The following is a 25,197-nucleotide window of genomic DNA, read 5'->3' as shown; positions in this document are numbered from 1 at the left end:
ACCAGGTTGAGTTCTTGGGGGCAGGGGGCCCTTCTAGGGCAGACCTGAGTTTGGAACACCAAACCTGCCCTTCTCTTGAACCTCTCAGACCGCAAGCTGCAGCTGAGGCTGCTGGGAGTGTCAGTGGGTCCCACAGGATCTACTGGGATGAGGGACTCCTATATTCAGAGGGTGGACACCCCAAACCTGGTACCACCTGGAGGTTGGTTATGCCTCTGAAGTTTAGGGGCTTCCTACTCACCCTTGCATATGGCATTCCCTTGGCAGGACATCTAGGCCAAAGTAAAACTTGGGACAGACTTATCCCTCACTTTCACTGGCCTCACATGTCAGGGGAAACCAAGGAGTATTGTAGCTCCTGTCTTACCTGTCAAGCCAGTGGTAAGGCAGGTAGAACCACAAAGTCCCACTTGATTCCACTTCCAGTGTTTGGGGTCCCCTTTGAAAGGGATGGGATTGATATAATTGGTCCCATGAACCCTCCAACTGCCTTTGGGCACAGTTTTATTCTAGTGATGGTGGACCATGCCACTAGATACCCATAAGCAATTCCCCTTAGGACCACCACAGCCCCCGTGGTGGCAAGGGCCGTCCTGGGAATCTTTTCCAGGGTGGGTTTCCCTAAGGAGGTCTTAACTGACAGAGGTACAAACTTAATGTCCAGTTATTTTACTGCAATGTGGAAGGAGTGTGGAGTGAACTACAAGTTCACCACACCCTATCACCCACAATGCAATGGGTTAGTTAAAAAGGTTCAAAAAAACCCTGAAGGGAATGATAATTGGACTCCTAGAAAAGCTCAGGCGAAAATGGGATGTTCTGTTGCCCTGTCTTTTTTTTTGCCCACAGAGAGGTCCCACAGAAGGGTGTTGGCTACACCCCTTTTGAACTTCTGTTTTTGGTATCCAGTTAGAGGTCCCTTGTGTTTAGTGAAGGAGGGATGGGAGTTACCTCTCAATCCACCTAAGCAAGACATAGTGGACTATGTACTTCGTCTCCGCTCCAGGATGGCTGACTACATGAAGAAGGCAAGTAAAAACCTTGAGGCAAGTCAAGAATGACAGAAAGCTTGGCATGACCAAAAGGCTGTACTGGCTGTTTATCAGCCAGGATAGAAGGTATGGTTGTTGGAGCCTGTAGTTCCAGCGGATCTCCAGGACAAGTGGAATGGACCCCATACCATTCTTGAGCAGAAGGGAGAGGTCACTTACTTAGTGGACCTGGGAACTACCAGGAGCCCCACAGGGTGCTCCATGTGAACAGGCTCAAGTCATATGTTGACAGGGCAGACATGGGCTTGCTCATGGCTACTGATTAAGGGCAGGAGGAGGAGAGTGACCCACTCCCTGACCTCCTCTCACAGAACCATGACAATGGCTCAGTTGATGGCGTAGCTTTGGCAGGCAGCCTCACTGAGCAGCAACAGGCTGTTTGAAGGAAGGTGCTCAATCAATACACGTACATGTTCTCTCTGACTCCCAGTCGGACCACCTGGTATACCCATGAAGTGAAAAAAGGGGAGAGCACACCTGTGAAGAACAAAATGTACAGGCAGCCTGACCATGTCAGAGATTGCATCAGGACTGAGGTCTAAAAGTTGCTGGAATTGGGAGTGATTTAGCCCTCTGATAGCCCTTGGGCTAGTCCAATGGTCCTGGTGCCAAAACCTCATACGTAGGGTGGTAAGAGAGAAATGAGATTTTGTGTTGACTACAGGGGACTCAATGCAGTCACTAGGACTGATTCTCACCCTATTCCTCCATGACCAGGCAAGTCAACAACGTCTCCTCGGCATGCTTCAACATCCTACGCATGCTACGGAAGATCTTCTGGTGGATCCCCACCGAGACCAGGAAGACCGTCACCCAGGCCCTCGTCACTAGCCGACTGGACTACGGCAACGCCCTCTACGCCGGCACCACCGCCAAGCTTCAGAAGAGACTCCAGCGGATCCAGAATGCCTCAGCCAGACTCATCCTCGACATCCCACGAACCAGCCACATCTCCGGACATCTGAGAGACCTGCACTGGCTCCCCGTCAACAAAAGAATCACCTTCCGCCTCCTCACCCACGCACACAAAGCCCTACACGACCAAGGCCCGAGCTACCTCAACAACCGAATCAACTTCTACGCTCCCAAACGCCACCTCCGATCGGCCAACCACGCCCTCGCCGCCGTCCCCCGCATCCGAAGAGCGACTTCAGGAGGAAGATCCTTCTCCTACCTGGCCGCCAAGACCTGGAACGCCCTCCCGACCGACCTGCGCCTGACCCAAGACCACCTCTCCTTCAGGAAGAAGCTGAAGACCTGGCTGTTCGAGCAGTAGCGGCACCCCCCTCCCCCCAGTGCCTTGAGACCCTACGGGTAAGTAGTGCGCTCTATAAATGCCTTTGATTGATTGATTGATTGATGAGCTTATTGATACTTTGGCCTCAGCCAAGTTCTTAAGCACATTTAACCTCACTGCTGGTTATTGGCAAATCAGACTAGCTGAGGATGTCAAACCCCAAACAGCATTGTCAGCCCCTTGTGTGCACTATCAATTTGTGGTAATGCCCTTTGGGTTGAAAAATGCACCTGCCACATTCCAAAGGTTGGTGAATAAAGTTCTCACAGGCCTGGAAGCCTATTGAGCAGCATATCTAGATGGTATCGCTGTCTTTAGCTCCACATGGGAGGATCACCTGGTCCACCTAAAGAATGTTTTGGAGGCTCTGAAAAAAGCAGGCCTCACTATCAAGGCTACTAAGAGCCAGATAGGGCTGAGTAAGGTTGTGTACCTGGGCCACCTTGTGGGTGGAGGTCACATTCAACCATTGCAGAGCAAAATTCAGACCATCATGGACCGGGTTGCTACCACTATGCAGACTCAGATCAAAGCTTTCTTGGGCTTAACTGGGTATTACAGGAGGTTTGTTAAAGGAAATGGGTCTATAGTGACTCCCTTGAAGGATCACACATCAAAAAGAATGCCCAAGAAAGTTCAGTGGACAGTTAGCTGTCAGAAGGCATTTGATGACCTTAAGCAGGCCATGTGCACTGCTCCCATTCTACAAAGTCCTGACTATTCTAAACAATTAATTGTCCAAACAGATGCTTCTGAGTTGGGGTAGAGGCTGTGTTGTCACAACTTAATGCTGAGGATCAGGAACAACCAGTAGCTTTTATTAGCAGAAGGTTGACCCCACAGAGAAACGTTGGTCAACCATACAGAGGGAAGCCTTTGCTGTGGTTTGGGCTCTGAAGAAGTTGAGGCCATACCTGTTTGGCACACACTTCATTGTTCAGGCAGGCCAAAAGCCCCTCTTATGGATAAAACAGATGAAGAGTGAAAACCCCAAACTTTTGAGGCGTCCATTTCCCTACAGGGGATGGACTATACAGTGGAACATAGGCCTGGGACTAACCATGCCAATGCAGATGGACTCTCCAGATATTTCAACTTAGAAAATGAAGACTCAACTGGGCAAGATTAGTCTCATCTCCTTACATTGGGGAGTGGGGGGGCGGTTGTATAGGAAAGTAGGATCTGCTACTTATGGTTACCATCATTCTTTGCTTGATGTTACACTGTTTTGAATAGTCTGACTAGATTCCTGCTACCCAGGACCCCAGTCCATCTGCTTTCTCCTTAAATTGGTTATGTTGTGCACTAGGTACACTACAGATTGGATACCGAGGTACTCTTGTCAGTCCCTAGTATATGGTAGACATTTACCCAGGACATAGATGCCCCAGAGGCCTCCCATGGGCTGAAGCATGTGTTATGCAACCCATGAGATGCCATGCAAAATGGACCTACAGGCCAGCTACTTAAGCCTGTGTAAGTTGGTGCTTGCACCACTTACGAAAGATATAGGTTCACTATATCTACAGGTCACTACACTTAAAACCTATAGGTCCCCCCTATAGCAGGCCTTAACAATCCTGAAGGCAAGGTGCTAGGTTTTAAGGGAGAGGGGGCTCCTGCATGATCAGAGCCCTTCTGCATACTTCGGGGACCATTCTCCCAGGTTGTCTGTGACACAGCCAGACTTATAGGTAGAGGTGCATTGTAACTAAGGCTTCTGCTTTTAATTTTTTATGGATGTTTACAGATAATTACAGACAGAAAACAAAGTGTTTACTGTCTGTATATATTTGTAAAAGCAGATATATGCAGAAAAGTGGGCTTTTTGTGGGTGACTCTCCATGCTATTTTTCGTGATTTCTAAGATAACAGCTGAGCAGATAAAGAACATGAGAAGCTAAAAATAGGTTGAGATTTCCCAAAATGCAGGTGTATGGTAACATATATTTGTATTATAATGCTCATATTTACCTGAAGGTGTAGTGTTTTGCACTATATTTGGCTGCTTAAATTGCTACAACGCGACAGGCAGCAAATTATGAGTGCATGTTTATCAGTTAAATAAATGAGGAAACATCCCATTGTATGACTCCATATATTCTCAAATCACAAACTAAATATGGATAAATTCCAATAAGATGGGTAAAAAATAAATATGGATAAATACAGACGGAAATGTTAAAAAAGATAAATACCATAAAACCGGAAGCCCTAATTATAACCTTGCAGTAAATGCGATCTTGAAAACGGCTGAAACAAAACATGTTGTGTCTGGTATAAAACACCTTGGAATCATACCTACACATTCTTAACTGGTGTGGGAGGTAAGATTCCACCCTTCTGAAGCAAGCTTCGGCGGGTCCCTAGTCTTCTCAGTACCAGCCTTCTTGACCCGGTCAGCACAAAATGGATGCAGCCGACCAGATTTCTGCCCTCTTGCTGCTGAGCCAAGCTCCAGCAGGGGAAGGCAGTACACTAAGCAGCCTGTCACAGGGAGGAGTAATCACCTCCGAGACAGGATGTAGTGTATTGGGACTAGGTGGGTGCACTTCCAAAGTGCGTGAAAGTCTGCACGAGGGGCCCACTTGGTGTCCTTGTGCATAGTCCAGTTCAAACTAGTTCTGGGAGCCGTTGGCTCCTGCTCTGACGCAAAACTGGACAAAGGACAGGGGAGTATCCTCTCCATTGTCCAGACCCTCCTCTGGGTGGGTCTCCTGGATCTGTCCAACCCTCTCCCGTGAGTACAAAAGGTCTTACCTGACTGTGTGACATTAGATTCGATGTGGAAAAGATTCAACAAGAAGAAACCACTGACCTTCAACAGTCTGGACACTCTGCACTCAGCTGGACTTCGGCTAGGACCGACTTTATCTTCCACTCCGACCAAAGCTTGGTCTGTGCCTGTACACCATACAGGCTCCGTGCAGGACTTGTGGTGCATCAAAGACAACAGAAGTATCTCCCTTGGAGTGCAGGAGTCACTCCCCAGCATCTGCAGGCACAGCGTCTGACTGGTTTGCTGCTCCTGAGTACTCCAAAGATTCCAGCAACACTGGAGGTGGGTTCCGACGTTCCTTGAGGCTCAGCTGCCATTTCACCAAGTTTGAGGCCAGTATTCCTTATGGGGACTGCATAACTTGAACCCATGTGCACCGCGTACTTTTGCAAGTGCATATGCTTGTTGGAGTTCCCAAACTTTGTGCACTGGGCTGTTTATCGCCCCCACCTCTTTGCACATTTTCTATCAAGGCTTCAATTGACTCTGTGCCCTGCAAGCTGTTGTTCTTTGAAACTGCCAGAGGGCACCTCGCGACTTCTATGGCTCCGGCCCGTGGGTCTCTGTGAAGGTCAATTTTACTTTCTTGTGGCTTACCTAGTTGCTCCAGGATTACCCTGATTCCACTGCAATTGGTGAGTCCCCTGGACCTTGCTGGTTCACTCCGCAACCTTTCTTGACCTTCTGCGTGGGTTGCCGGTGTCAAGGCTTGTTGGTGCTCCCGCCGGACACCAACCCCTCAGCACTCAACATCCTTCGTGGGACAGCTCGCATCTGGCTCCTGGTTGTCTTCAACATAGTCTGGTCCCCCTGGCTGCAGAGTCAAGAAAACCTTCATCTCATCTTGGTGGGCATCTGCTTATGAGCCCCTGGTCACTCCCAATGGCCCAGACTCTGTCTCCTCTGCTTTTAGGTTCTCTTCATCCTGAAGCCACATTTGGATTACACCAGACACTTTTCTCCTTCCCTGCAGTGACTGTTTATGGAAGACTCCCATGGAGATCGACTGCGGTTTCCGACGCCTCTTCAGACCTATCCACCCTGCTCCCCTGGGATAGGTAACTCGGGTACGACAGTATCCACAGGTGGTTTAGCTCTCCAGCCTCCTAACTTCCACGGGGTTTCTTCCTAGTGCTTCCGGAAGGGTCCTTAAACTGTAAACTGTAAAAGTGCAACCACGACTCTCCTATTGAATTATCTGGCAGAAGAGGTTGTGTACGCACACTGCACCCGTCCTCCGTGGGGTCCCTAAGTACTCACTTTGGGTGGTTCCTTAGGGTCCCAGCGATTATACACCTTCTAGACTTGGTCTTGACTCGAGTCGTGGTTCTTATACCCCTATTTTAGTACATGGTTTGGTTCCCCTTCTGGGCCCACTGTGCATTATTGCTACTTACGATTGATTCTGTACTAAAGTATTGTGTTCTTTGTGCTGTATCCTTGTGTATAGGATACTAGAGAGTGTTATATAAATAAATACATATTTCTATAACTACTGTGTGGTTCCCTTTCATTTAATTAATACTAAAGGTGACATTCTGGTAAAACAAGCTGCTTTACATTCCTTCACGATTAAGCCTAAAGGTTTTCTTTGACCTTATACATCATAAGGGTCGTTTGAACTGGTGCAAGGTGCCCACTTTAATTTGTGGACAGTATATACTAGGCCAACTTCTTACAGACAGTATCGATAATTCCAAAGTTTGGGGAGATATTGGTTTCCCCAAGAGAGGAATTCTGGAAACAAGTCCCCTTGGTTCGTATCCCAATGCTTTTACTAGTCTGGACGTAAATGCTGCTAGAAAGTAGAAACGTAAATGTGGTAATTAAAGTCCACCCTCCAGTTGTGTTTGCTGTAACATAAGGATATTAGCCCTAGGCTTTTTATACCTCAGATAAATATTTGCTAGATAGCCTCTGTTTGTGTAAAAAAAAGCCTTTGGCTAAATACAAAAGTATGCCAGAAAGAGGTATAGGTAGCAAGTGAGAATAATCATCTTGATTAAGTTGCATTGACAGATTAGACCATTGTGAAATTATGCTGCTTTGTAGCGGTTCCCTGGCTGCTGCTGGAGGCCATTGGCGGTCTGACCACTATAATTGTAACAGGGCGCTCGGAAGACCACTGCATCCCTGCGAGTCTGGCGGTCCATGGACCGCCAGACTTTTAATAAGCCCCTTGGTATCTCCTTTAACCCTGGGGTTATACCTGATCACAGTTCTTGGTTTCTTCACTCTTTTGTCCATCCTGACAAATTGGGACATAAACAAATTTAAGCATCAGCACCAGGATAGGAAATTTGACATTGAAGATATAGGTTGGTGAGCTTTGTTGTCATTAGTGCAGACCAGTTCATGCCAATATTTTGATGGTCAGTATTGGAAACTTCAAAGTTAGTGACACCCAGTTAGCCATTAGTTTTGACATCATTTGTTATAGAAGGAAGATAATGAATCCCTCATCTATTTTAAAAAATGTCAGTATCTAGTGGTCGAGGAATGAAAGTAGCATAGTAATCCATTTTGAAATTCAATACAAAACACACCCTGACTTACATAAAATGAAATGCTAAAATGGACATTTATGGCACATGTGTTGGAAGATTATGATTGGTTCATATTGTATTTTTAGAGAAAAATGGAAAGTTGAAATTACTCCTTATAGCCTGTCAGTTATGACAGATCATCTGAATAAATTTAAATCTAATCATGTTGAAGTATTTTAGAGAATAAAATTTAAATATATTGCTTTTGTTTACGATCGATCAGTTGCAATTCATAGTTAATCAGAGTCTGTTTATTTACAACTGATTTTGGAATCTCCAGTAATCAGACTGAATACAGATGTGCTGCTCAAATAAGAAGCTCTGTAGACTGGTCATGCTCGGGCTCTTTGCCCGGCTTACAGGATACATTTTTTCATGAGAGAATCATATATAATTATTTTGAGTTAAAAGTGTCAATGCATGCTTGGGTTTAATTTATAAAGAGCAAGGATCTTGCCACTCTTCTGCATGCACATAGCAAAGATGTGAATGGCTATCCTGCTACAGGACTTTTCGCTCATCAAAGGATCTCATTATTTCTGCGTATCTCTAAATTGTTGTGGCAGCAGTTACTTTGTGAAGGTTTAGCTTGAAGATATTTCATCATAGCAGAGCTCAGCATCCTGAATTGCATAATCTAAATTGTTCGATTTTCCATCAGATTTCAGCTTTAAATGTGTCTCACACAAATACCGTAACAGAAATACATCAATGGAGGATAAAGGAAACACAAAATTGTATAAATAATTCCCCTCACTGACATCCCCTCTTACTTACGCAGTCTCCCTCATCATTGTGCAGTACGACACTGAACATCACAGAGCTGCTCCACTGTGTAATTCTGTCTCGGAATGGCCAGACTGATAGCCGTAAATACACAAAAAGAGAGCCAGGCACAACCCAGTACAAGGCCCACCTTCAGTAACCGACATCTCTGCCCTCCACAAATGACCCTCTCATATCACTAGGCCACACTTCCCAAATCACTAAGCTTAAGTAAGTAATGGCTACATAATCATCAAAATAGTCTTTATGACATCATGTGGAATGGAGGATGAAATAGCATTTACCTGGAATGCTATTGGCATCAGTAATCTTTAAAGATTCACTCACTTTGAATAGATCTGAACATTAGAAGAGTATGTTGGCCTTTGTACTTCATAGCAGTACCTTCAAGGGAGATGTTACTGAAGCTACAAGTTGCAAAATATGCAGAGAGCACAAGGTTATCACTTTGCAGCTATATCTTCAGTTCTGCAACATTCGGAGGTTCCTTCTTCTCCGTACACACTGGAATGTATCAGAACTCCTAGCACAATTACTGCTATCCTTAAGGATTCTTAATGGAGCATTCAGTATGCATTAGATGGATAAGCCATTGAAGGCAGTTCAAATATACCATTAAGTCTATGGAGAAAGTGATCTGTTATTACCCCTGGTCGAATCTTTATTTTGACCCATGAGATCCACCAATCCACAGAGTTAGATTCAAGTATTTTGGTACATGCCACCAATCATTCAGGAAGATGAAAGGAATGCTGTAGGGAATGAAGGCTCTTGCTTATTTCTTCATAGTTTAGCCGACCGATTTATGTCAACCTTCTACAAGACCCTAATCTACAGAATAGATTTGAGCAAACCAAATGTGGTGCTGAACAGTTCAAAAGCCTTCAAAAGATCATTGTACTTTCTATGTCTGTAGGGCGATGCTACATCGGTGGAGAAAGATGCCCACAACTGGAAAATAAGTATGGCTTTTTAGTTAAAAAGAAATCAGGAGTTATATGTTTTCTACTTGTTTTCCTTCTGGGTTTCATTCTACTTTAATGTGTGCATGTGTGTGAGTGTGCATGCTTGTGTATGATTTTTTTTTTGTGCAGATTAATCCTGCTTATTTACATTTGACTTTTTTGGGGCTCTTTTTAGGGAGATGAAAGAAACATGCTCCCTGAACATAAATTGGTTAAAAAAGTGTTCCTACAGCTAGTATGTATTGCATGGGGAAAAAAATCAATGTGTCGGAGGCACTGGTGTTGATGATTCTTGGCTACCAGTTACTTTCATTAGAGGATTCACATTGCCCACCCATGGTAAAATACTGGCCCTACCATAATGGCAATATTTCTTTGCAACTTGTAGTGGTCTATCCCCTAGTACTATAACGGCCCTGGGACAATGAATCTTGGAAATTCTTGGGCATCCGTGATGGTGCAAATCTCTAGCATAACAATAGTCTTAGAGAATGCTGGATATTCTTGACATATTGAGAAGTGCCATGGTCTGATGGGTCTGCCATAGAAAATGGAACTAGAATGTGACTGAGAGGGATTGGCTAAACATGTTCTTTAGTATGTTCTGAAAAATGTCTATTTTATATTTGTTATGATGTCTATTATGTAGATGTTAAAGGTAGGAGTAGGACTTTCCAGGAATTGCCATGTGGTAAGAGTATCCTAGAGGGTATGGATATTACCAGGACAAACAAGGCATTCCATTTGTCCCCTTATATGTGGTGTCACTAGGGACAGGTACGTTTAAAACGGCCAACATAAAGTTCAAGGCCAAACAGAATTCTTAGAAGCTTATCGAATTTAACACAAATTTCTATTGGGTGGGGCACTGCTGCAGGTGATATGAAAATATCGACTTTGTTGAAAAATTAAGCAATCAAGCCAAATGTTATGTTTCAGGTAAAAGTATTGCAAGGTAACTGAAAAAATGTTGTTTGAAAAATGTGTACCAAGATAAGTGCAAAAAGAACAATTGATGGACAGAATGCAGAACAATGTCATACATTAACCCCAGTACAGAGATCTGGGCCTGAATCCATCGTTTTTTTGCTCACCATGCCATTCCCGTTTGGACCCAGCCATATGCAAATCAGTCATGCACCTTGTGCCCAATGGGAACAGGCCAGCCCGAATTGCCAGCCCAGGTCCTCCCTGGACTGGAAACAAGCATCCTATGACCAGTTTTGGGTTTTCAGCCAGGATAGCTTGACTCCAAGGGCACAGAGAGCACGGGACTCAGGTCTGAGCATACCCGACCCGTGACAAATGCAAAAAGAACAATTGATGGACAGAATGCAGAACAATGTCATACATTCAGGCCAGTACAGACATCTGGGCCTAAATTCGTTGTTTTTTTTGCTCACCATGCCATTCCAGTTTGGACCCAGCCATATGCAAATCAGTCCTGACCCTGTGCCCAATGGGAACAGTCCAGCCTGAACTGCCAGGCTTGGTTCACACTGGACTGGGAACAAGCAACCTACGACCGGTTTCGGGATTTCAGCCCTCATCACCCAGGATAGCTTGACTGCAGAGGCATGTAGAGCAAGGGCCTCACGTCTGAGCATACCTGTCCCACTCGGGGGGACAAATGCAAAAAGAACAATTGATGGACAGAACACAGAACAATGTCATACATTCACCCAAGTACAGAGATCTGGACCTAAATCCATAGTTTTTGTACTCACCATGCCAATTCAGGCACAGGGTCAAGACTAATTTGCAAATGGCCAGGTCTAAACTGGGGTGGCATAGTGAACAAAAGAATGTTGGATTTAACCCAGATCTCTTGACTGGGGGGAATGTTTTGATTTGTTCTGCATTCCATCCATCAATTGTGTGTCTTTTACTTTCTCACCCAAAGTGCTTCAGGTATGCCCGGACGTGAGTCCTGGGCTCACTGTGCCACTGGAATCAAGCTACCCTGTCTGAAGAGGGGTGAAACCCCTAAACCAGTCCTAGGATGCTTGTTTCCGGTCCAGGGAGGACCTGGCTTGGCAGTTCGGGCTGGACTGTTCCCATGAAGCACAGGGTCAAGACTGATTTGCATTTAGCCAGCTATAAACTGGGTTGGCACGGTGTGCAAAAGAATGATGGATTTAACCCAGATCTCTTGACTGGGGGTGAATGGTTTGATTTGTTCTGCATTCCGTCTATCAATTATGTGTATTTTGCTTTCTCACCCAAAGTGCGCCAGGTATGCCCAGATGTGAGTCCTGGGCTCACTGTGCCACTGGAATCAAGCTACCCTGGGTGAAGAGGGGTGAAACCCCTAAACCAGTCCTAGGATGCTTGTTTCTGGTCCAGTGAGGACCTGGCTTGGCAGTTCGGGCTGGACTGTTCCCATGAGGCACAGGGTCAAGACTGATTTGCATATGGCCAGCTATAAACTGGGTTGGCATGGTGTGCAAAAGAATGATGGATTTAACCCAGATCTCTTGACTGGGGGTGAATGTTTTGATTTGTTCTGCAGTCCATCTATCAATTATGTGTCTTTTGCTTTCTCGTCCTTTTTACCCCAGGTATGCCCAGACATGTGTCCTGGGCTCACTGTGCCACTGGAATCAAGTTATCCTGGCTGAAGACGGGTGAAACCCGAAACCGGTCCTAGGATGCTTTTTTTCCGGGCCAGAGAGGACCTGGCTTGGCAGTTCGGGCTGGACTGTTCCAATGAGGCACCGGGTTAAGACTGATTTGCATACGGCCAGGTCTAAACTGGGATGGCATGGTGAGCAAAAGAATGATGGATTTAACCCAGTTCTCTTGACTGGGGCTGAATGTTTTGATTTGTTCTGCATTCTGTCTATCAATTGTGTGTCTTTTGCTTTCTCATCCTAAGCGCACCAGGTATGCCCAGATGTGCGTCCTGGGCTCACTGTGCCATTGGAATCAAGCTATCCTGGCTGAAGAGGGGGAAACCCCGAAACCGGTCCTAGGATGCTTGTTTCTGGTCCAGTGAGGACCTGGCTTGGCAGTTCGGGGTGGACTGTTCCCATGAGGCACATGGTCAAGACTGATTTGCATATGGCCAGGTTTAAACTGGGGTGGAATGGTGAGCAAAAGAATGATGGATTTAACCCAGATCTCTTGACTGGGGGTGAGTGTTTTGATTTGTTCTGCACTCCGTCCATCAATTGTGTGTCTTTTGCTTTCTCGCCCTAAGATAAGTGAGCATGAAGAGCAATGAGTGACTCTTGGTCAAGGCATTATTAGAAAGACAAGGAATAGGGCAATCTTTGGTGTCATGCTGAATAACTACACTAGAGACCATTTCGACATTGCTAGCATGGAAAGACAAGGGAAACATTCAATACAAGGTTCCAACTCACTTACTAGCATCCCTTATCACCTACCATTTCTCTTCCAGCATTATGATGAAGGGGCGTAACCTTTTGGGTGCTCCAATGTGCCATTACACCTGTGGTAGGCCAAATGGGTAGCTGGGAAACATATAAAAAAAAGGCATCAGGCAAAAAGACTTCAGAAGCTGACTGCACTAAACATTATTACAACCCCTCTCCTCTCAGATCAGTCTACAGACCCAACTCTCAGATAGGTGGAAAGATAATCACAGGACGTTAGAAAACTGAATTGTTTTTACCTGTAATGTGATTCGTCTAGAAAAGGCGTTTTTTTCATTTCTTGTTGTTTGAATATGCACAAATGTCTGGAGAAAACTACAGCCTATCACTTGCTCGCTCAAGATATATCCAAATGTATCTCAAACATTTATCTCAATCTCTATCTCTCTCTCTCTCTCTCTCTATATATATATATATATATATATATATATATATATATATATATATATATATATATATATATATATATATATATATATATAAATATATATATATATAAATATATGTATATATGTTCATATACACGCACACACATGTATAGCACACAATGCAGTCACAATTATGTAGTTACAAAATGGAGCAGTTTAGGCAAATGCTCCATTGAAAAATCTTTTTTAGATTCCACCAAGACCTTGGACCCTGCAACAAATTTGGCATGATAATTTCCACCATGCCAAACTGTGTACAGTTCTGTACAGGACAAAAAAAGTTAAGAGGAGAGTTGAAAAAGGTAAATATTCTAAATCCAATAAATGTCATTGCTAGCTGACCCTTTGAGAGAACAGCTTGGACAATCCCTTACTCGTATAAGAAGAATGTGTTTTCTAAAATTCCATATTCAGCATAATCAAGCATTACTTTTTATTTCACTGCAGGCAACTAAACGATATGATCCAATATTTTACTTACTATTGCCAATAACATTTGTCTGTTTGAAATCAATCTTTTCAAGTGTATTACCCCAAAGTAAGTATGTAAAATAAGAAAATACATAAAAGGTAACCTGTAATATGGTCCACTGGCTATAGAGGAGTTCTGGTGACGTCATATACAAAGAAGGGAGGGAGGGCAAATGCTCTGCAAACACCAAACAATGAGTTTGAGTCTGAAATTGGATTGCCACTCCCCACTGGACTGGAAAATATGGTGTCCCTGTTATGTCAAAAGTGCTGTCACTATTTACAAAAAAACAAAAAGGGAATACTTTTATTTTGTAATGGATTGTGAACAGTCGATTTAGGTTTAGGGGATTTTGAAAGCGCATAGCTACCCTTGGGCATCCCAGCGCTGAGGTGAGATAGTACAGGCAGTTGTTTGCGCATGAATTTAGGGGAAAAGCCATGTTTTGAGTCTTTTTTTGAAGGACGCTTTGTTTTAAATCAGTCGGAGTTTCGGATCCATACTGTTCCACAGTTTAGATACCAGGTGGGCGAAAGACATTCCACCCCACCTGGCTCTCTTGAAGCTGGTGGGATTCATCAGAAAGTTAGAGCTTGACCTGAGGTGGCGAAGGGGAGAATAATGTGAGACCAACTTTTGTATCAGGGTGGGGCCTCCCCCATACATGGCTCTGTGAGCCAAGCTTATGGACCTAAATTTGATCCTAGCTTGGACCGGGAGCCAATGAAGCTCCCTCAAGGAGGATCTGGCTGATTGATGTCTGGGTATATTCAACAGCAGCCATGCAGCTGCATTCTGTACGACTTGGAGTCTGTTCGTAACGTATTTAAGAGAGCCAACTGTCAGATGAGGTCTTAGGCACTTGTAAATGGTGATGTGGATATACACGGTCTGCAGATCTAGCCAATAACCTTGAAAAGTGGTTGTGATTTGAAAAATATGTTTACTCTGTGTAGGTGCGAAAAAGGATGTGAAGGGAGTGTGGGGTAGTTTGGAGGAGTGAAAGAAAGGATGAGAGATAGACTGCTTTGCAAATTGTGCATTGTAAATATTCATATATGTAAAGAATAATTGGTGGCCTTTATTAATCCTTGCAAAAACAGAGTTAATTTGGCATTGATAAACTTAAAGAAACAGTCATTTCAAAACCCAGAGGCCAATATGATTAGGATGCTGTAAAGAAGAGATTAACGGTTTTGCTTTGGATGGGGGCAGAGTGCAAGGGATGAGATTGGCTTTGTAGACCATCCACCATTGCTAGAAGCCAACTAGATAAAATGTGCTGGGACAAAGACAATACTAAAAAACATGGTGCCTTTGAAATCATCTGTCACTTACCCTTTCACCAGTGTAAAGTATTAAGCTGTTGTTCAGCCTCATCATTGCTTCTGTGGTGGGCCAACGTGGCTGTTGAAGAGGTAAGAAATAGCATGAGGCAAAAAATACTCCAAAGCCCACTTCCATTATCCACACAACACCATTTGAAAAACCCTCATCAAAGTGTTTAGCACCACCCACATTTAAGAAGGTGAGTTTATCTACCTGATGCAATCTCATAAATTGCATGAAAAGCATGTAAATGTAGAAATATGGAAGTGGTTAAAACTAGCGAGCCAAAAAATATCCAATGTGTCTGAAGATCTATACCTGTTGAATTTAATTAAACTTTATTTTTAGGGTGTGTAGGTGAGGGAGGAAGTGCCAGAGAATGAAATGGGGAAGCTAAAAGTAGAGTGATGTCTAATCAAGACATATGGGGAACGAAGAGGAAAGGGGAAAGAATTTGCCAGAAAAGTGGCATAGTGGAATAGTGAAGTGGGCTTAATGACAGTGCAACAAGTGAAGATAGTCTAAGGTTTAGAGGTATTATTGTTTGGTGAGAATGCTAGGATCAGCTTTGTTTAGAAGAAGGTCAAGTTAGTTATGGATTGGGAGTAGGGTGTGTGAAATAACATTTATAGTGGATCCATTGTTAAAGAACATGCATGGAGGGCAAATGAAACACCCAAATACCTGGCGCCTATTCCTCCATTAAAATAATTTTTCACTTACCCATACTCTTCCAGCAATATGAAGTGGGATGCGCAGAATCAATGGAAAATTCCTCTGTCCCATGCGGTGTCTTGAAAGGCATACAGGAAGCTGTAAAGAATCCAAAAATGACTTCAGCAATGATTACAGCCAACTCCAGCCTACACTAATGAGGCTCACGTTCCTTCTCAGCCTACTACTTTGTATTTGAGGATATCAAATAATAATATTTTCCTACCATTTTATAACAGAAACATGCTTGAATATATATATAGTATGTGTATATCATCAAGTTATACACACACACACATACACACATATATATGTATATATACATTTATATATAGAAATATTTTGAAATATATTTATTTATGCCTTTGTACATGCGGATGCAGCGGCTAGCCAAATATTCACTCAGTATGGCCCTTTCTTTTGAGTTGTGTATCCTTCTGTTCAAAAGACATTTTTTGAAAACTTCCCTGGGAAATAATGAAGTCCACATAAACGTTTTTAGTTTTGCAGATTTTGATGAGTCGACATCGCGTCGGGGGAACGTCAGAGGTAGTGAGCTACAGAAGCTCACTGAATCCCATGTCAGTTGTTCTCTTGCACCTGAATGTGTATTCAGAATTTGTGAAGTTAAAACAGTTACTAAAGTCCTCTGAATATGATAATGTAAGAGTTTTCAAAAGTCCACAGACTAGATATACACTGCATGGTGTGTGCATGTGTTTTTTTTCCCTAAGATGTCTCTAGCATTCCTCTAAGATCTTGGTAGTCCAGCGACAGCTTATGAAGCTTGCAGGATTCCACAAGCTCCTTGAGTGACTGGGCCTAAGTCAGCAGAGATGGAGGAGGCTTCTTATGTACCAAGGAATAATTATCATGCATTAAAGTTACTCTGGCAGAGTAGTTCCATTTATTATGGCAGCTTTGGGTGCTCAGCTTCAACAATGCAATCTTGATTCTCGACCTTCCTACCAATCGAGTCTGTGACACATTTCAGGTCTGTCAATACCATGTCCTGGTCTTATCATTAAGGAGTACAAAGATTAAAATGAAGTCAGTAGATCATGGTAAGAGTGAGGAAAGAGTTTGGTGGCTCTGGCAGAGGGTATCGAATTAACTCCAGATATTTCTGAAAAAGTTGTATTCCAAATCTTGTATCATAAAAGGCATCATAATTCTCCTAGACTTCTTTTTAAAATATATGTAAAGGACACCATGCTTCTACTTGTGAATGACATTAAGATGGGTGCTACCATTAAATATGCATTTACAAAACCGGGGAAAGTCTTATTTACTTTTGCACAGTTGAAGTTTGTACAAGCCATCAGTCTGGGTCTACTTCATTAAGAGAAAGTTTGATTTCAGGTGGTGATGAGATAAACAGTTTCAAAGGTTTGCGTGGAATTTATAATTTATCCAGAAGATCCTGGTGTCTTTTATATTTAGAGTTTGAATGGCTAGTTCAACTGGTAATGTTGGAATCAAAAAAGAAAGAAACAGCACTGATTCACATAAAATCTTCCTCATACATTTTGGCTATGTGTATATGGTAGTATTGTATAAACTACGCTGTCTTGAGAAACATACATTGTAAACAGTCATCTATTTAAAGAATAAATTCGTAGCCTTTATTAACCTTGATGAAACAGCATTCATTTTAAGTCAACAAACCTTCGGAAACATTATTGTCAAAACTCAAAGAACATAATAATGTAATCACTGGAGGAGGAGCTACGCGGGCATCCAAGATGGTCGCGTGAGCAGAGAGCTCCCGAGACCCGCGCCGTCCTCCTTTATCTATCCTTCACCTATCCTGGTCATTTTGACGGGCTTTTGCAGCACTATCATCGCTGATGCGACTGATCCTTTTCCGGTCGAAATCGGACCTTGGGGACCATTTTTCTGCAACTTGGAACTTTCTGGCCTGCCCGCTGGCGCGACCGGGGACTCGGCTGCCCACTGTGGCCGACATGTAATTGAACAACAACGGCTGCCTGGCATCTGGCCCGCCGGAGGTGTATTGCTTTCACTTTCGGTTTCCTTCCCTTTGTTCCTGTCTCCTCCTACTCTGCCTCGCCTGCTGCCCTCTCGATCTCAACGATCCTCCGCTGGACTGGCAAGGAGGCCGCTACACCTCTGCTTCATTGGCGCATCGGAGTTTCGAGACTTTTCTACCTGTTCATCACCTCCTTTGGCTAGCCGCCCAACTCTGGAGGCGAGATGGCGACGAAAGTGGAGGCCGAAAGACGCCGGAAAGCTGCGACCCGGGGGGGATCGATCCAAACGAACATGATCGAACGCTATACCCAGCCGAGAGGCTCCCCCGGGACCGTATGCATGGGTGCTGAAGGACTTCAAACGGACACATCGTCCACGTCGGAAGTATCGCTCCAAGACCTAATGGCTGCCATCACTGGACTTAAGGCCGACATGGGCCAACAGTTTGAGGCCGTGGTGACCAAAATTGACACAGTGGCGGTGGATGTGACTCTGATCCGAGCCGACCTGGCCAAAACGAATGAGCGGGTGAAGGCACTGGATCTTAAAACGTCGAGCCTGGTGACCGACATGGCTGAGGCGCAGTCCGAAATTGGCAATCTGCGTGCATCGCACGACTTGCTGCTCAAGCGGATGGAGGACTATGATAACAGGGCCAGGCGGAACAACATACGCCTGGTCGGAGTTCCGGAAGGCGATGGTTCGGTAGCGACCGATCTGCTGGTCGAGGAACTGATAGTCGCCCACCTGGCCCCGGCAGGGCTTAGTAAGTTCTTTGCCGTTGAGCGCGCCTATCGTTTCCCCGGAGGTCAAGCGAAGCTGGGGAATCCGCCGAGGCCTATCATTGCCAAGCTTTTTCATTACCGGGACAGGGATGCTATCCTCCAGGCCGCCCGTAAGCATGGTCCCCTGAAGTATGACAATAACTCTATCTCCATATATCCCGACTTCACTCCTCAAGTGCAGCGGCAAAGATCTGGTTTCCTCGGAGTGAAGCGTCGCCTAAGGGACCGGGGACTGAAATACGCCATGCTGTTTCCGGCCCGGCTCCGGATTGAATATCGGGAACGTGCCTATTTCTTTGATCAACCTGAACGTGCTGCCGACTGGTTGGACTCGTTGCCGGCAGATGACTGTGGGAGCGGAGGCCCTGGTGGCGCGGAGGGTGGTGCAGAGGCCCAGGAGTAACAGATGCCCTGGAGGTTCCGATTGAGACTATGCAACGTACTGTACATATTGACTTATTTTCTGATGACCCTGCCCGTGGCGGTGCGGTAACGGGTGATTTCTCCCTTCCTCCTCGGGGGGTTCTTTGTGTAGAAGTATGGGGCGACAGGCACACTGCAGTTGGGGGTGGCTTTTTAGTCAGCAGGGGTGCAGGGAGGGGGGTGTTGTAACGGGTTTGGGTTCTGGGGTTGGTGTTTGGGGACTGGTTTGTGTTTCGTTTCATTTGTTCTGTTCTCTGTTTCATGGTATTTCATTTCTTGCAATGATTGTTCACAGTGGGTCCTGCTGGGGGGTGGGTGTGGAATGCTTCTGCCATAATGGGGGGGGGTGAACTGCGGATTCTTTCCTGGAACGTGAATGGTCTGGGGGATAGAATTAAGCGGGGCATTGTACTGCAATTTTTGAGGCGCCACGCCCCTGATGTTGTGTTCCTTCAAGAGACCCACTTGATTGGTAACGCTTGCAAGGCATTAGACCGCCGGGGTTATCGACTGGTTGCACATGCGGGTTTCACTTCGGGTTCCCGGGGTGTGGGTATTATGGTAAAGTCTTCCCTTGCTCTTGCTATTGATGATGTTATCCTTGATGAGCGTGGGCGGTATGCTGCTGTTTCGGGGAGGTGGGAGGGTAAGCAGGTCGTGTTTGTTGTTGACTATATCCCCCCGGGACTGCAGGCTACCACTTATGCTGATTTAGGTAGGACTCTTCTTGGGCTGCCTGACGGCCTGTTGGTCCTGGGCGGGGACTTCAATTCTGTCATGTCCGGCGACTGCGACCGACTACCCCCTAGAGTAGTACCACAGTCCCAGATGTGGCTCAGTGAAATGGCTGACACTTTTGGCTTAGTAGATGTCTGGCGCTCACTACATCCCACGCTCCAACAATACACTTTTCATTCTGGCGCGCACGGCAGCCTCTCCCGTATTGACTATCTTTTTATGTTAGCCTCCACTTTGTCCACTGTTCGTGAGGTTCGGCACCTTCCCCGGGGTATCTCGGACCACTCCCCCCTGTTGATCACGATTTCTGTGGGTGGTCGGCATGGTAACAGAGTCCCCCCGATTCCCCCCTGGCATTTTAAAAATCCCCGGCTCCGCTCGGAATTGATTAAAGCAATAGATTGCTATTTTTCTGAGAACCTGGGCTCTGTCACTTCCCCCACTGTTCTCTGGGAGGCCTTCAAGACGGTTATTCGGGGTTCCGCCCTGTCACTCATTGCTACTGAGCGTAGGGTGAAGAGGGAGGCTGTTGTGGCTCTTGAAACTGAAATCACTGCGCTTGAAAGTGAGTTGGGTGGGAATGACACGCCTGCACTGTTGCATGAATTGGAACTGAAACAAGCAGACTATAAGGCCTGTGTCACGGATGCTGCTAAATTGATGCGGTCTAATCAACTTGGTCGACTGTATGATGTGGGTGACAAGGCTAGCAAGCTTCTTGCATGGCTGGATAGAACTGAGCATGCGAGTCGTGTTGTTCCCTCCATTGTTCGTGATTCTGGTGTTACTGTCTCGGATCCGGGTGAGGTTGTCGAGTGTTTTGTTGACCACTTTCGTATGGTTTATACGCCTGTTAGTGATCGAGATGAGGCCGACTCCAGATTTCTCCTGCGTGACATTGCTCTGCCTACCGTGTCTGATGAGGACTGCCTCGCTTTGGAGGCCCCCTTTACTGTCGACGAGATTGCCCTCGCAATCCGTTCCCTTCGCTCGGGTAAGGCAATGGGCCCTAACGGACTCCCCATTGAACTCTATAAACTTTGCCCTGACAAGATGGCCGCTCATCTTCGTCACATGTTTCTTGAGGCGGTTGAGACCGGATGCCTCCCCCTTGAGCAGCGCCTTGCTACCATAGTGGTCATTTATAAGGATGGCAAACCTCGTGACCGCTGTGCCTCGTACCGCCCCATCTCCCTCCTTAATGCGGAACCCAAAATCCTTGCTAAGGTGCTGGCCAATCGGATGCTTGCTGTTATCTGCGACTTGATCCATCCGGATCAATCCGGGTTCATCCCTCACAGGAACACTGCTCTTAATTTACGTAGGCTCCACAGTGTCCTCGCGAGAGCCTCTACTCTCGCCGAGCCAGCAGTGATCGCCTCCCTTGACGCCACGATGGCATTTGACACCATTGAATGGCCTTATCTATGGGCAGTCCTCGCCAAATTTGGCTTTGGCCCTACCTTCATCGCCTGGGTCAAGCTTCTCTATGAACAGCCGCTAGCTCAGGTCGCTGTGAACGGGAGGTGCTCAGACCCATTCCCTTTGGGCCGTGGCACACGTCAAGGATGTCCCCTTTCTCCGCTTTTGTTCGCTTTGGCACTCGAACCTCTAGCCGCGTGGCTCCGGTGGGAACCCTCGATCAAAGGGATCCGATGGTCCCCTGACCTCGAGGATCGTGTTTCCTTGTATGCGGACGACATCCTCCTTTATCTTACTTCCCCTCAGAAGTCACTCAATGTCCTCTTCAACGTCCTTACGTCCTTCGGTAAGAACTCGGGGCTGATCATTAATTGGACCAAGTCCTGTGTCTACGCCATAGCTGGTACTCTACCGCCTCTCCCCCGTAGATTTCCCATCCTGGTAGCTACTGACGGTTTTAAGTACCTGGGGGTCCATGTATCCATGATCTCTTCGGTCCGCTATGAGCGGAACTTGTATGCTCCGCTCCGCAGGCTGAAGCAGGATGTTCGGCGATGGCGCGAACTGCCCTTATCCCCATTGGGCCGGGCGGCGCTCTTTAAGATGATGTCGCTTCCCCGCTTCCTCTATGCCCTGCAAAATTTCTTCGACCCCGTTCCAGCCCGCTATTTCCATGAAGTCGAAAGTTTACAGCGGCAACTTATCTGGGATGGCCGTGCCCGGATTGCCTTATCTAAGCTCACACTCTCCTGGTACGATGGGGGTATTGCGCTACCGGATATTAGACGGTACTACTGGGCCTCGCACCTGAGCGCCATCAACCATGCGACATATTCTCCGGAGCCAGCCCCCGCCTTTGCTTTGGATAAGCTGTTGTTGCCCGGCGGCAACTTTAATAGGGCGCTATACTCTAAAGCCCCCTTTCGACTCCTTACGGGCCCAACGAAATGTGCAGTGCGGGCATGGCGGGATGCTACGGTGGCCACGGGCTGGGGTGGCAGACTGACACGTATGACGCCACTATACGACTCGGAGCGACTGGGCAACCTGTGGAAGACGAAGGGGTTTGAGAAATGGGACATGATTGGGATTAGTACTGTGGGGGACCTTTGGACACGTGGCGCGGTTAAGTCCTTTGAATCACTAAAGCTGGAGTACCGGCTCGACGATAAGGAGTACTTCCGTTATATGCAGGTCAGACATGCCTTGTCTTCTGTCTTCCCCTCCGGTACTGATGTTCCGCAGTCCTCCCCTTTGGAGGATCGAGTTTTAGATGGCCATGTCCCAGACAGTACTATCTCCTTAATTTATAAAAAGCTCATCCATAACAGAGCTGACCAGCTCGAGAAGCTCCGGGCTTCCTGGACTGCTGACGGACTTGAATTGGACGACGAGGACTGGCAGTCCGCCGTGTCCTCCCCCAAGGAGGTGGCTATTCCGGCACGACTTCGCTTTGTCCAATTGAAAATCCTCCATCGCGTGTATCTTACTGGAGTGCGTTTGGTGCGAATGGGTCTGATTGCTGACGGACGCTGCAGGCGTGGGTGTGGGATGGATGGTACTTTTCTTCATGTTCTGTGGGAATGTCCAGTGATTGTAGCGTACTGGTCGAGGGTGCATGAAGTTATGAGTCGTGTCACGGGGGTTCCCTTGCTTCCTGAGGCGCGTCGTTGTCTGTTGAATGTGTGGGAACCGTCTGACTGCACTGCTGCCCAGACGCTTTGGGTCACCCTGGGCAATATGATCGCGAAGAGGGATATCGCACAGCTCTGGGGCTCCCCTAGGCCGCCAGTGCTCAGTGCCTGGAAAGAAAACATGGACTGGTCCATGTTTCGAGAGAAGACGGTTTATGAGGCCCGGGGGCGCCCTGGGAAGTGGTCCAGAGTTTGGACTCCCTGGAACACTTATCGTGGAGACATCTGTTCTCCTCCACTTGACTACGAAGTCCCTCTCCCCTCATCTCCGTGATTTCCGTTCCGCTCCTCCACTCACCAACTGCTGTGCTCTCTTATGCGCGCCACCCCCCCCTACACTCGCTTTTTCTCCTACATCCATTCCCCTCCTCCCACCTCCAGCAACCCTTGCCACCATGATACCATGTGTTTGTTTGTTTGTGTTCAGTTCAACAAAAACATAAAATTAAACCTCTCTTATCCTGATTTGTATGATACTTCGCTCTTGCCGATAATGTTGATTTGATAGATTGCGCCAGCAACGTTCTGCCTGATATAACATTTTGTGCTCAACAAGTTTTTGTCATAGCGGCCGGCCCGGTGGGGTTGTAGGCAGACGCTGTGTATCGTGCACTTGTAAATAAAGGTTTTTAAAAAATAAATAAATAAATAAATAAATAATGTAATCACTGTTGGGTAAAATCCTTTGAAGGGTGAGGCAGTAAGATAAGACAATGTATGATAGAGCAGATTGTTTAGCCAGTTATAGAGAGGGACAGGTGGCAAGAAATGACTGTTTTTTTTACTACGTATTCATAGAAACCAAAAAATAAAATGTTCTGAGGCAAAGGAAATACTCAAAAACATGGTGAAGGAAATGTCTAAACACATGGTGGCCTTTGGTGCCCCATCTTACCCTTTCGCCAGAATAAGGTAGGAGGCTTCGGCTCCCTCTAATTATTGTGTCTGCCGGAAACCACTGTGGCTGCTGTAAAGGTAAAAATTGCTTTAGGCAAAACATACTTTAAGGCTAACTTTCACTTTCCACACCAAACTCCACCTCCATGACTACAATGAAAGACTCTCATCAAACTTTTCATTGGCACCGAGGTTTAAGTAGGACCATGATCACACACAGTTTGTTGCCAGCAACCTTGTTTCTAGGAAATCATGCGAAGTAGGAGATGACAATATTATTTTGCTGTAAAGTCATATCTTTAGCCATGGTACCCTTAAGGGTTTAAAGGCTTTAAAGATATGTGTCAGAGCAGTGTATTTGGCTAGTTTGCCTATAAACATTCCATGAGTATAAATAGACTGCATGAAGTATTTTTCTGGCAGACAAATAATACACGCAAATATGTTTAAAGAGAAATAACAGCAAGGATGCATGTTCACCTTGTTAGGATGTAAGGAAGTGGACAAGTTCATAGCCAATGGAAAGAGGTGAATCTTAGTAAAATATACTAATTCAAAACAACAAACGTAAACTCATAAGATTAATGAAAGTTACATAATTTTGCAGAGAAAGGTGAGGATTATCGTTACATGTGCAAGTGATGTTTTCCTAAACATCAGCCTGGCTATGCAGTCTGTGCTATTTATTGGTACTACACTGATACATCCTTATTATTTTGTGTAATTGCGCTCTGATCTCACTGCCCATAGGCATGTGTTCACTAATGATGAAAAGTGTCCTAAGAGTTCTCATCTAGAGCTGATTGTAAGGTATTATCCACTATTGCCAACTGCAAAGTGTGTTATGATTAGTTAATACCATGTGCTGAGAGCATAACCCATTAATTCACTACCATGTATGTGAGGGGATATGACAAGAAGAACAGGCAATTAAGAGCTTTTTCTACTGAGCATGTGGAAAATACATCTATTAACACCCCTATAGGAAGGCCAAAAAGCCGATTGCAACTGCTGGCTCCCAGACCTTCACTGAACCCGGAACACAGGCAAAAAAGAATACTTAGTGTGATCATTCTACTGCCTTGGACTAGCTGAGCCAGTTTCACGATTCCAGAGATCATTCTAATAAGTATATTAATCAAAAAATGGCCATACTTTGGAACAATAGCTGAAGATGAAAACCTAGAGAATTTAATACCACGCACAGAAAATTTATTTTTGGTATTGTTTATTTCTAAGAATGCTCTTTCACTGGCTGTACTAACAAATAAAAACAACAAACCTTCATACATGGTACACAAAAATCTTTATTTCGATGTTCCTCAAATTAGCTAGACATAGATTCCCTTCAAATGTGTTGCCATGAACAACAGGCAGTCACTCCATACTGCCTCTCCGCATCAATCAATCAGTAAATTTGTTTAGCACTTCTTGTCACGCGTGAGGGGGTATACACCCGTTACAACGCATCTTT

The 25,197-nt window shown here is 45.6% G+C and overlaps 1 protein-coding gene across 1 annotated transcript in view; it reads right to left on the bottom strand.

The window, feature by feature from the left end:
- Positions 1-25,197, bottom strand: part of LOC147708716 (uncharacterized) — a 295,811-nt gene that overhangs the window by 95,994 nt on the left and 174,620 nt on the right. The window contains exons 15-16 of the mRNA XM_086927368.1: positions 23,722-23,793; positions 15,779-15,868 (exon numbers count right to left, since the gene is read on the bottom strand). Of these exons, the coding sequence (XP_086783494.1) occupies positions 15,779-15,868; positions 23,722-23,793 (162 nt within the window). The remainder of the gene's footprint in view (positions 1-15,778; positions 15,869-23,721; positions 23,794-25,197) is intronic.

The sequence above is a fragment of the Lissotriton vulgaris genome, chromosome 6 (genome assembly GCF_964263255.1).
Source record: "Lissotriton vulgaris chromosome 6, aLisVul1.2, whole genome shotgun sequence".
NCBI classification, from domain to species: domain Eukaryota; kingdom Metazoa; phylum Chordata; class Amphibia; order Caudata; family Salamandridae; genus Lissotriton; species Lissotriton vulgaris.
The sequence above is the reverse complement of the archived record's forward strand: the minus strand, read 5'-3'. Positions and strand labels throughout refer to the sequence as shown.